At 39.1% G+C, this 14239-nt stretch overlaps 2 protein-coding genes across 2 annotated transcripts in view; both read left to right on the forward strand.

The window, feature by feature from the left end:
* The window catches only part of LOC143583565 (uncharacterized), a 168648-nt gene that overhangs the window by 44360 nt on the left and 110049 nt on the right, over positions 1-14239 (forward strand). The window lies entirely within an intron of this gene.
* Positions 1-14239, forward strand: part of LOC143583560 (myb-related protein 315-like) — a 68475-nt gene that overhangs the window by 41139 nt on the left and 13097 nt on the right. The window contains exon 4 of the mRNA XM_077065839.1: positions 12650-12846. Coding sequence (XP_076921954.1) covers positions 12650-12846 — 197 coding nt within the window. The remainder of the gene's footprint in view (positions 1-12649; positions 12847-14239) is intronic.

Here is a 14239-nt window from a genome sequence, read left to right on the forward strand (position 1 = left end):
AGTCGCTTAACAACTCGACCCATCTTCGTTGCCTCATATTCAGTTCTTTCTGATCGAATATGTGTTGCAAACTTTTATGATCGGTGAAGATGGTGCACTTTGTACCGTAGAGATAATGTCTCCAGATTTTAAGTGCGAAGATAACCGCTCCCAGTTCTAAGTCATGAGTAGTGTAATTTTTCTCGTGTATTTTTAACTGTCGAGAAGCATAGGCTATAACCTTATTATTTTGCATCAACACACATCCTAACCCTCTCCGGGATGCGTCACAATACACGACAAAACCATCGTCTCCGTCGGGGAGACTTAAGATCGGCGCTTGGCACAATCTTTGTTTTAGCGTTTGAAACGCCGTTTCCTGCTCTTCACCCCATTCATACTTTCGATCTTTTTGGGTCAGAAGGGTTAAAGGTTGGGCGATGCTGGAAAAGTTCTCTATAAATCGACGATAATATCCAGCTAAGCCTAAGAATTTGCGGATTTCCTTTGGCGATTTAGGCGCTTGCCAATTCTTAACTGCTTCAACCTTACTTGGATCAACGTGTATTCCTTGATGGTTTATAACGTGACCAAGGAATTGCACTTCTTGTAACCAGAAGTTACACTTGGAGAATTTTGCATATAACTTCTCCTGATTTAGAAGCTCTAAAATTAATCTTAAGTGTTGCTCGTGCTCTTCTTTACTCTTCGAGTATATCAAAATATCGTCAATAAACACGATGACGAATTTATCGAGGTAGGGTTTACAGACTCGATTCATGAGATCCATGAACACTGCTGGCGCATTTGTTAGCCCGAAAGGCATAACTAAGAACTCGTAATGGCCGTAGCGAGTCCGGAATGCGGTTTTTGGGATATCCTCCTCTTGAATTCTAACCTGATGGTATCCCGATCTAAGATCAATTTTTGAGAAATAGCTCGCACCTTGCAGTTGGTCGAACAGGTCATCAATTCGGGGGAGAGGATACCTATTTTTGATTGTCAACTTGTTCAGCTCCATGTAATCAATGCACATTCTAAGGCTTCCGTCCTTCTTTTTCACGAATAGTACCGGTGCACCCCACGGGGAATAACTAGGACGTATAAGTCCTTTATCCAACAATTCTTGCAACTGGTTGGATAATTCTTGCATATCTGATGGTGCAAGTCGGTAGGGTGCCTTAGCAACAGGGCCAGCTTGAGGTAATAGATCGATTCTGAATTCGACCTGTAGGGTTGGCGGTAATCCAGGAAGTTCCTCTGGGAAAACTTGTGGAAATTCGCGTACTACTGGGATATCGTCCACCCGTTTTTCCTCAGGATCCGTGGCCGTCAGGCTCGCTAGGTATGCCACGCATCCCTGGCGTATATATTTTAACACCTTGAGGTGGGATATAAACGGTATCATATTGCCCGACTTCTCACCCTGCACTAATACCTCTTCGTCATCCAACACCCGGATCTTGACGATTTTCTTTTCACAGTTTATTTCTACCTTGTTACGTGCTAACCAATCCATTCCCATTATCACGTCGAAACTACCCAATTCTACCGGTAACAAGTCAATCAGAAAGGATTGTTCGTTCAGAATAAAAGGGCAATTCCGAATTATCTGATTAACTATCATGGTTTTACCGTTAGCGACTTCTACGGTGTAAGGTTCTATGGTTTCACTAATTGGAAGGTTTGCAATCGATAGGAATTTAACAGAAACAAAACTTCTATCGGCGCCTGTATCAAATAATACAGAAGCGTAATGATCAGAGACGAGGAATGTACCTGTCACTACGCTGGGGTCCTGGCGTGCTTCGTTCGCCCCCATCACAAATGCTCGGCCTCGCGCCGGATTGGACGACGATGCCTGACCCGTGGGTTGCCTCCCGTTTCCTCCCTGGTTCAGTTTCCGACAGTGTCTTTTGAAGTGATCCGTGCTGCCGCATTCATAGCAAGCACGGCTGGTGGTCACCATTTGGTTTCCTTGCGGGTTTTGTTGTCGGGCTGGTTGGGTCTTAAATGGCTGCGCACGGATAGGTTGCGGTGTCGGTTCAGGTTGTTCAGGTTTGTCCTACAACTTGGTGCGTAGTGTCCAATCCTGCCACACCGGTGGCACACCACCTCTTTGCACACGCCACCATGGTGGTAACCGCATTTCCCACACCTAGGAAACGTTCCCTTCTGCGGTTCTTGTCTTCCGCCTGAACTAGTCATGGCGTAGTTTTGGGCAGTGGGCCTAGCACGTTTATTTTGCTGCTTTTCCTGGATCCTATGGTCATGTGTACCCCGCTTTCCCCCAGCGTATTCTCCTGCCACCTTCAGTGAACCGCTCCTTACGAAATCATATGTGACGATACCAGCCTGCGTCACCGCACCCTCATACGTCTGGTGTCCCCCAGAATTGACTATACTCCTTACAACGGGAGTTAGCCCCCAAATATAACGCTCAACCCTCTTCGACTCTGGGGTGACCAGCCATGGCACCAATCGCGACAAGTCATTAAACCGGTTCGTATACCTCAAATGGTCTGCCCCCTGCATCTCCAGGTTCCACAATTCATTTTCTAATCTCTGCAATTCGTTTTTCGGGCAGAAATGCCCCAGTACAAGAGCCTTAAGCTCTGTCCAGGTCATGCGGTTTGTCGCTGCCTGACCCCGGGCCCGCACTATTGTGTTCCACCATGTCAAGGCATGGTCCGTGAATGTGCAGGTGGCGTACTTTACAACACAGTCCTCGGGGCAGTTGCTGATGTTCACAACTGATTCTATTTTCTCGATCCACTTAACCAACCCATTTGGTCCTTCAGACCCGCTAAACTCTAGAGGTTTGCACAACATAAAGTCTTTGATCGAACATCCCCTGGATGCAGGAATCGGTTCAGTACGGTTCGTCTCTACAGTTGGTATAGGGCCATTACTGCCCGTAACGACCACCCTAGGCGGTGCGTCATTACTCGGAATCGTGTCATCATTTTGTGGAGGATTAACATTTTGTTCCCCGTCATTATTGGTGGTCGTTGATTGCTCGGAGGGGTTGGATTGGTCGAATTGTTAATACTGGCGGCGATGCGCGATACTATATCCGGTATCGCCGCCTCTAACTGTTGAGCAATCAAACGGCTCACATCTACTTCCGACATTTGAGCTGATCGTTTTGGTGCCATTCTACACATCATCAGAAAATACATATAATTAATACAAGTTTCAATCATAAAACACAACAAACATTCCATTCATTATCAAACATTAGTACATATTACATCCATGTCAGTTCACATACTTTCCTGTCATCATTACATAAGTTAAGTTTTCCTACATAGGGCCTATGTCGGCATCATCTCGACATAACCCGCAATGGGTCAGTGCTTGAATGATACCCAAAAGTATCTATAATGATATACCCCAAAAGAGACCCCCTAAGGGCCAGTGGTTGTATTATAACTACCCAAGATTCACTCTATGTTAGCATCACCACTAACTGCTTACACAGAGTATCAAAAAGCGGTCCCTGTCTACTCCCATCCTAACACAACTAAACACGGTGGTATACCAACCCCACCAAAACAGCCACCAACACCACCATCACAGCCAGCATAACCCGGATCCGCGTCTCCATCCGGCCGATCATCCACTGGGAGTATGAGCACTCCCTCTTCAGCTGCGAAATCGCATACTGGTGGTCCAGTATGCAGTCCCCCAGGTACATCCGCCTCTGCACTCCCACTGTCAAGGCGGCGGAGTGCTCATTCACCTGCTCGGTGAGCACTCGAAGCCATGCCGCCGCATCCCTTTCCTGCCTAGGGAGGCCCCACACGGGTGGAGTCATAGGCTCGGGCTGGGAGCGGGAGGACTCGCCCCTGCGGGTAGCAGGTCTGGGTGGGGGCGAGGTAGGTGGGACATGTGGGACACTGATCCGCGCTGTGAGGCGGGGTCCGAATCCGGGCGGGACAGGGATGGCCTGTGGTGCGGGCGGGGTAGGGGATCTGACAATCCTGACTGGGGAGGACTGGCCAGAGCTCCTACGACTAGCCTCGCTAGGCTCAGAGCTGGATGATACGCGTATGCTCCCAGAGTTCCCGGAGCTGACTTCCTCTGGGTCCTCCTCCATCGACAAACTAGGAGTTCTCGACATTCTTTCCTGCACACAAGTTAACAAACATGTAGTTCTTTCCATAGTGTAAATCATAATCAAATTAATATGCACTTACTTATACAACTTAACCACATAACTATATTATCATATATTTGCACATATGTTGCCAATTTTACCTATTAAAGTCCCCCGTGACTTCCCCTGAATTCCCTCGTGCGCACAAGTCTGTTATTATGTTCCGGACCATAATAACTCACTTGTCCATCCAAGTTCATCTAGACCTTGTCACAATAAATTATTAGTTGATATTCAGATCCTATAACACTTGAGCTACTGGTTATATTTTAGGTATCTTTTAAAGACATCCTAATTCTTTATAACCAATGGCTCTGATACCAAGTTCTGTAACACCCCGTAACCGCAGCGGAAACGTAAACGGGATGTAACAGACACATCTGATATCAACAGCATTGCTTATAAAGAAAACACCACTACAATAATTTAAACGTATTACATTGTTCCGAGTTTCGTTACCGACTAGGCGTTATCACATAAGTTTTACCAATAGTACGTTAACATATTTAATACAAAATATAGACTCTTAAGCTTCCACAAAATAGCACACATCATCAAGCACGTATCACTCATTCCAATTTGGGTGTACCTAGAAAGCATGTAAAGGAAACGGGTCAACTACGAATAGTTGGTGAGTTTCACTAATTTAAATAAACCATGACAAATCATTTTAATAATCATAAATTAACGATGTAATTATGCTGAGCATACAAGTGAAACCTCTGTTAACCCAGAAACACATTTAATAACCTCTGGGGACACTGTTAACCCAGAAATACATTTAACAACCCCTGGGACACTGTTAACCCAGAAACACATTTAATAACCTCTGGGGACACTGTTAACCCAGAAATACATTTAATAACCTCTGGGGACACTGTTAACCCAGAACACTGTTTCGGGTCTTACAATATTAGCAACTCAGACAATTACCATCTTAATACATTACCGTACGATTCCCGTACAATAAACATTATATAAATACATTCATTTCCATGCGATCGGCATGTACTTAAACACTTTGATAAAACATGCTTTCCGCCCCGGGAAAATATTTAAAACAGTTCAATAAAAAGGGGCTCGTGAAACTCACCTTTTTGTGAGCAAAGATGTAATACTGTGCACAGCTACCGGTCCGGATCTGTAATACGATCCCTAAGTCGTTACTACACAATTTCTATTAATATAACTTAAATTCGTGTTAACCGGTACGTCTGGGACACTGTTAACCCAGTATAGTACACGATCCGGGGACAATGTTAACCCCGAAACACTTCTCAGGACTTAGATTGTGATATCACTTAGAGTTCTTTAGTCAAAATTACCATTAGTTTGTTTTCTCGTTTTGCGTGCCTAGCACGGTTAACCGTCTTTATGTTTTCAAAAATGAGTTTGGTCACATACGACCCGAAAATAGTTGTTACTGATATTTTAATTAAAGTGGTGAAATTAAAGCTTGGTTTAGACACCCCGTTTGGCCGCGGGGCCCGTTTCCGTCTTTAGTATACCGGAAACTGCTAAATCGGGTAAAACTACCCAAATCATCCGAATTACTTTCGGATGATTTATTTTTACTTGATTAACTTAGTTTCATGAAAATAGTCCATTTTTAGGGTTTTTATACACCAGTCAGCTCGCTTAGGCGAACTTTGCCGGTTTACCACGCGTTTTAAGCTTTAAAAGTTTGTTTTTATGTTCTGTTTAGCACAAATAATTATCCGTTTAGTCTCGGATCTTGAAATTTTGCACAAATCAGTTTTTGACAGTAAGGAATTTTATAAAAATATTTCCAGAATTAATTTTTATATTTAACATTTATTTATCTATTTTTAAACGTCATTTAAACACCAAATATGTCGAAAATACCAAACGACCTTAGAAAAATCCCAAATTTTTCTGGGAAGGCTCCTGCCATCCACATAGTTCCCAGTAATTTTTACTGAACCAAAAACTCATTTTTCATGCCATTTTCACCAAAACCGAGCTAGAAAACCCTAGAACTCGTTTTACCGAAAAGCCTACTTAGACTTCTCCAATGGACCTGAAATTTTGTGTGTGACCTTTAAATGTTATAAAAAGCTTATCTCAATATTTCCAGAATTTTTCATGATGTTTAGCTATTTTTCACCATTTTTAGCCAAAAACCGAGCATTAAATTCACCAAATATTCATCCTTTATCCAAAAATTACCAAAATTTCACAGATCTCATATTTTCATGTGTAGATCATCTCTGTGAAATTTCATGACCCAAATCTAAGTCTACCACAATCTGTCCAAATCACACAAATCATACGAAAAACCGAACTACCTTGTGTTTCTAGCTTTAGATCGCAAAGATCTTGCTTTCTAGCCTTTGCTAGCAACTAGATATAACACCTACAAGCACAATAACACCACACCAAGCAAGTTATACCCACAATCAAGCCATTCCTTTCATGGTTTCGGTTAAGACATCAAAACAAAGATTTTAACCGTAAAAATTCGTTTTTGACTCTTTTAACTCCTTTCTTGGACCAAGATCCCTTGTATAACTTGTATACATCACTTGATCATGCAAGAATCGGTTTCATCTCGGGTTTTCACCCATTTTTCACTTGAAACCTCATTTTCTCAAGATTTTGGAATTAAAACCAAGATTAAACCATAATAACATGTTTATACCTTATGATTCTTGCTTAAAAACTTGGGTTTTTGGATGAATGTTGAAGAGTGTTAAGAGAAATGTGGAGTTGGAGTGTTAAAAAAAAATGATATGTGTGTGTGCACCAAATGGACCGATCGGTCCATGTATGGTGTGGGGTGGGGCCCACATCTCAAACCTTGGCCACACATTCGGATTGTGTAATCCGGATAATGTTGTGGATAATCTGGTTCAGTTCGTTTTTCGGTTAAACACTTAATTCGGCTTAAAACGAGGCTAAAACGGTCGTTTTTTTCGGCTTTAAAATAAAATTTATATAAAACCGATTTAAAAACTTTAAAAACTTAAACCATGACATTTATTGACTCAACACATCATATTGTCGGTCATTGTGCATCTTTTTCGGCTTGATCGATCTTCTCTTGCTTGGTTTGATGTTAAAGGTTTCGTTTATTGTACCGACGTACCAATAAATCGAAATCCTTTTTCTGTGCTATAATTCACTTATCCTGTAGCCTTAATACTTCGTAAACCTTACTAAACATCATATATTTCGTCTATAATGTAATCCCCGATTCGATCGGGTTTCAATAATCGTTCATCGGTTAATCGTAATTCCAATACGACTAGCTGTACATTCGAGTATAATTCATACTTGTGAATCTTATATACTCGTATAAACACATTATAATTTATATATTCAGTATTAAATAACACATAAATGGTATATTCCGGCTAGGGTATACCTGAATTTGCCGGAATCGTTACAGTTGGATAAGCGTGTCACTTGCGTATTAGGATATTTATATATTATTAAATAGACACTTTGACAGAAGATGGTTGGATAAGCGTGTTACTTGCGTATTAGGATATTTTATATTTTTTGTACATTAGCGTGTTACAAGCGTAATAGTGTTTTTTAACAAAGTGTTTTTGTTTTATTTTTAGATTTAACCAAGTGTTTTTAGTTTTCTCGATTTGTTTTAAGATACTTCATTATTACCATTCATTAAAAGTTTTCATACAAAAGGCACCATTAAAACAATAAACTAAAATATGTAACCAACCAACATTCAAAACAATATGTTACAAGAAACTATAAAAGTAAAGCATTTAAAAGTTAACTAAAATAGGTATCAATACAACCATCTAAACATGAAAATAACAGATGTTCCAAAAATCACAAATGTCACCAAATCACAAATGTTTCCCAAAGTCACCAAATCACAAATGTTCCAAAAATCACCAAACACAACGAGCATTCTTGCACTAATCAACTTTTGAAACTAACAAAGTACCTTCATTGAAAGCTAACCAACCAACATTCAACACAATAAACTAAAAAGTGTATCAATACAACCATACAAATATTACCAAATCACAAATGTTTCAAAATTCGCCAAACACATCACCAAATATTTCCAAATGTTCCAAACATTACCAAATCACTAATCAACTTTTGAAAGTAACAAACTACCTTCATTGAAGTCATATTCAAATCTGCACTTATCACCGATCTGTAAATCATTTTCCTCCTTGAAAATTTTCCATTTTTGTAAAGAATATCTGAATTTCAGCTTTGACAGTTCACCATGGAGTTTCATTTTTTTACGACCTTCGGGATTGACCAAAGTGATTAGCATTCCATCATAGGCATCAATCTTGGTAGCCATGTGACCCGGAAGACGCCGTGAAAAGCAAATTTCAAATATACTTGTAAATAAAAAAGAAATTTAAAAATTCAATTTACCAATTTCTTGGTGACGTCCATGTGGAAGACGATTTTAGAGTCATCATTTTGCTCATCAAGATGAATTGGGTTTTGGGAGGAACTACCTTGATTGCTTAATTGGTAGTTGAGAAACAGCTGATTCGGACCATGAAGGATAAATTCTACACCATCTTCATGAAAGACATTAATATGAAATGTGTTATCTGATATGATTTCAAACACAACAAACGAACCACCTTTCAAGTTGGTTTGTTTAAAAACCTCAATCCATCCATCCTCTAGCCTATAACCCATTCCATCCCAATGACATGAAACGTTAAACAACACTCTATCTGGAGCAATAAGCTCGAAAAGCAAATTCATCCAATTTTCACCAAATTCTTGAATCACGTACCACTCAGGGAAATCCTGTTAAACATGTTAATTAAAAGACATTTGAATTTGGAAACAATCATTAAAAACAGAAATTAAAACTTACTAAGTAATGGACGTGTCAGTTTCTGACTGGAATACATATCATAGTACCGGATTGATCATTTACGTTTCTTTTGAAAGTAAACATGTTCAACATAGATGTTGACTTAACCTCAAAAACAACATATGTTCCAGCTTCTATACAACATTCTCTGATTAATTCAGTCCAACCGATTCCAAAATAAAAGTCATCAAGTACTTTGATTGTAAAAACAGAAAACGTTCTACCACTTTGATCATAAATCAATCAACAGCCGGTATTCGATTTCATGTCAGCAAACATTGGTTGAACAGCTTTAGGAATGAGCTATAAATAACACAAAAAATGTTCTTAGAATGTATATGTTGCAAAACTGTAAAATGTTCCATAAAAACAAATTAACCAGATAACATTAACATACCACCCTACTCATGGAATCGCTGTCGATATCTACCAGGAACTTAACTCCATTATTGATACGTGGCATTTTTATGTTCTTACGAATTACAGTAAATACGAATTACAGTAGAGCGAAGTAGAAGTCGATTTAGGGTTTTGAAGTTAAAAGGGGTTTGACTTTTGGTTTTATTTATTTCTACACATTTAATTATATATATAATTTGGTTTTTGTTTTATAAATTTTTAAAAATAGTATAAAAACATTTACTTTTAGTTTTTTTTACTAACATTCCGGTATTAAATTTCGTTAAAAGTTGAGTTCGTTTAATAAATCGTATTTTTTAAATAAAATTAATTTTTTTTCCATTAGTGAAGTATTATCATAACCATTAGTAAGATTTTCTGGATAAGATTTACAACTTCGTAATAGAGAAGCTCATAACATTCTAGTGTTATAATTATCACATGGTTATCATCATCACCATATGTGTTATGATGATGATCAACATCATAAAGTTATCATGGTTATCATGTATTATAGTGGTTATCATCATCATAATCATCGATCACCGTCACCATGAAATGGCATCATCATCAGACGTGTGGGTAATCAACGTGGTCATTGTATAGGCTATCGTAGTCGGCGTTGATCATACTGGTAACATATATCTCGCTATAAGTGTCGTCATCATCGTTACACATCATCATCATCATCATCATCATCATCATCCAATTTCCATGTACGGGATGTAGTCAGCATCGTATGGGTTATCGTAAACAAAACGCCCAATATTAGCGATCACTGTCGGTACCATCTTATGAATTGTTGTCGTCATCAAACGACATCATCAGTCGTACATGCTACCATCAGTATGACCATCGTATACGTTATCATGGCCATCGTCGATCATACAGGTTACATGTCATTAAACATTTGTGTCACCATCATCATCAACACACACACATATATATATATATATATATATATATATATGAAAGTGTGCGTGTGTGTGTGTGTGTGAGCCTGTGTGGCGTATTGTCATATAGGTACATATAATTGATCATCATCATATATATTTGTGATCATCATCATAGACGTCATGCTCGTCGTACGAGCTACAGTCGCCATCGTATGGGTTGGCGTAAGCAAACCGTACTATATAGGTTAGCAACATCAATATGATAACCACCACCAACCCAGGTTGTTATATTAGCATCGTCTCATCATAATTGGGCCAATCATCATGGTCATCATACGAGATAGCACCGTCATCGTCTCATGTATTACATATCCGCAATCATACTACACACCACCTACTACCACCATCCACCGCCCACATTCGCCACAACGACCTCCAGCACCAACCACTAACCACACTCCACCACCACCCACCACACCACCACCACCCACTAATATTATATAAAAATATATATACATTTATTTATACCCATCGACCACCAACACCCACTAACCACCACCACCACCACCCCCCACCGACCTCCTCCACCAACACCCACCCACCACCACCACCATCGACCTCCGCCACCACCACCCACTGCCCACCACCACCACCCACCACCACACATCCGCCACCACGAACCACCACACCTCCGCCACCGTCCACCACCATCTAGTATTATATATAGATATATTGCTAATATACAATACAAACTATACGATTAAAATTTAAAAGCACGCGCCTTTTTGTTACTATACAATACTAACCGTACGATTAACTCATCTATTCTGGAATGGCGATAATTATTCCCAAAATTCAACCTCGTAAGTCAATATTCCTAAAAACCGTCGGCGATTCGTTTCTACTGTGAAGCACAAGCACAAGCACAAGTGGTTTAATTATTCTGGAACGGAACCAAAATGAAGAACCCTAACTCATCTACTTCTGGAACGGAACCAAGGACGAAGCAAAAGCATGATAGGTCTCAGAATAAAAATGAAACATGTGTTAATTTATGATTTTTTTAGCGTTTTAGCTTTACTTAATCTTAAAATGTAAGCATTTGTTTGAATGTATTAATGCTTTTGATAAGCGTGTTGTTGTTGTAATACATATCTTTGTTTTTTTTAAATCTATGTATAATATTAAAGCATGTTATAAGTGTATGATTAGCGTGTTATGGCTTTGGTATGAGAATTTATCATTGTGATGTTTGATAAGAGATTTCTGTTTCCTTGTGATTCATGTTGTTATCCCCTACCCTCGTGTTTTATTGTATGTGTGTGATTCAGTTGTCGAAAAAAACAAGACTGATAAAAGGAAGACTAAAAAAGTTGCTCCGGTGGGGAAAACAAAACATGTTGTGGAAGCAGACTCTGATTCAGACCTTGACACAAAAATCGGCAGGTTGTTGTCAAAGCGGAAACAGGTGGAACACAGCACTTCTGACCCGGACTTTCAGCCTCCGAAAAAGAAAGCCATTAAAGAAAAGAAGCCAACCGAGATGTGAAAACCTTTTGTTGAATTTGTAGACAAAAAATTGAAGAATTGGTGTGCACCTTGTAATATTGTTGATGCAGTGAAGGCAATGACCACTGCCCAAAAAACTTGTGTGGAAGAAATGGGTTTCGGGTCAATGTTAAGACTTCAAGTAACCCAAACTCCAACAACTTTGGGATATTGGTTGCTCATGAACTATAATAACCGTTTAAATGAATTGAACATTGGGAGCGGTGTTATTAAGATAACACCACAAAAAGTACAGGAAGTGTTGGGGATACCAATGGGTAGGATTCCTGTTTTAGACAAGAGTAGACCAAGATTGGGGGAAGATGTTACTACAGATTTGTTCAAAAATCAATTCCCGACAAATTCAAGAATAAGTATAAAGCATGTGAAAGACAAACTGGCCGCGGATCAAGGAGTTGGTGAACTGTTTAAGATTAATTTCCTTGTGTTGTTCAACACCCGTATAGGATTTGTGACAAAATCAACAACAGTCAATCAACGATTCATCTCCGCAATTGATAAAACCTCAGATATTCCAAATATGGACTGGTGCAGCTATGTTATTGAAAACTTGAAAATGAGAAAGGAAGAATGGAGAGGTATCGACGATTAATACAACGGTCCGATCACCTTACTTGTGATGCTTTACACGCATGAATACCAGAAAAAATATGGTCCATTTGGGACTCCTGTCACAACGCCTGCAGTCAACTACATAACAACAACTACTCTTAATAAGATGGAAAAATACTTGGAGAATAATGGTCCTTCCTTAGAAGAAGATACTACTGAGGTTGCTGTTGTGACGTTTAGTGTTGACGGGAAAGGGATTGATGCGGCTGCTGCTACTCCTGCTGATGTGACCGTTAGTGCTTCCAGGAAGGGACTTGATGAGACTGCTGATGCTGCTGTTGTTGCTACTGCTTCTGTGACAGTTAGTGCTGTCGGGAAGAGACTTGATGAGACTGCTGCTATGGCTGCTTTTGCTGCTGTGACGGTTAGTGCTGCCAGTAAGCCTGGAGTTGAAGAAAACACTGCAGCTGAGGAGAGAACATGGTATTAAACTTGTTATTTTCTTCTAAAAAACTCTCATATCTCTGATCTCTACATTCATATGTAATACAACATGATATGTAATTAAAAAACAGATGGTCAAAATGCATCTAAAACAGATAATGCCGATCAAACAGCTGAACATGATTTGGATGATTATGTAAGCGATTATTCACCTTTAAGTTTGCAAATGCCTATCGTGCTTGTTGACTATTATTTAACTCCATTATAACTGGCTGGGATAAATTGAAAATGTTTTTGAATTAACAATAACTATATTTTCCTTTTACAGTCTTGGAATAAGGCAATGGATAACAAGTTGAAGAAATTTGATAAAATTTTCTCCGAGATCAACGAGTTGGTCCGTCAAGGAAAGGATAGACATCCATCAAATGAGAATATCTTTGCTAGATGTTGTGAATGGGAAAACAGATTCACTAATAATGTGGTCCCTAAAACACAAGATTCAGATGTTGGTGGTCCAGTGACTGCTCTAAAATGTATTTGGGCTAAATTAATTATTAGTATAATTAAAACGCTCTTAAAACACTTATGCTGTTATTTTAAACTTATTACATCTGTGTGATGCAGTTGATTCAGATGTTGGTGTTGGTGGTCCAGTGGCTGCTCAAAAAGGTATATCATATATGTACAAGCTTAATTATATACCAGCTTAATTATAATCACAGTTGAACATATTACATCTTTGGTTGTCGTAAAAAATGATGCAGGTGATGCAGGTCAAGAAAACAATGTCTCGTGCGCAGATATTAATGAAGTTGTTAATACAGTGGTTGCGTGGGAAAAAGAAGGTATTTAATTATAAATAAAAACCAAAAGGGGTTGAAGGTATTTAATAATAGTTACAATTATTTTCAGTCAAATTTAATGTGAGTTGTTTTATGTTTAACAGTTGGCACCAGATTGTCAACAAGTGATAGCCTCATTACACTGAACTCTCCAAATCTTCTGAGAGAGGTTGACGTATCCGCTAGTGTCACAGAAGATGAATAAATAATTTCAGAGTATATATTTTTTTGTTTTGGAGACATTTGGGAGGAGGTCTACAAGTCCACTCACACAGACTCGTTCAAGGTGGTATTTGAAAGCTTCTGTCCTGGCGTTATATAGCTACCAGTGCAATGGATGCATTCAGTGAAGTAATGAACTACGAAGAAAAGAAAAAATCTGCAGCATCACCGTTCAGATTCTTTGCTTCAAGCACTGTGCTGGTACAAATTAATCTATTTTGTTTGTACTATTAGAAAACGCACAATAAACGCTTTAATCATCTGCATTTTAATTATTATACAGACAAGTGACCATTATGCTGAGTCAATGGGTTTCACA

This window comes from Bidens hawaiensis, unplaced genomic scaffold (assembly GCF_021521415.1).
Source record: "Bidens hawaiensis isolate Kalapana, Puna unplaced genomic scaffold, B.hawaiensis_p1.1 tig00032455_1, whole genome shotgun sequence".
NCBI classification, from domain to species: Eukaryota; Viridiplantae; Streptophyta; class Magnoliopsida; order Asterales; family Asteraceae; genus Bidens; species Bidens hawaiensis.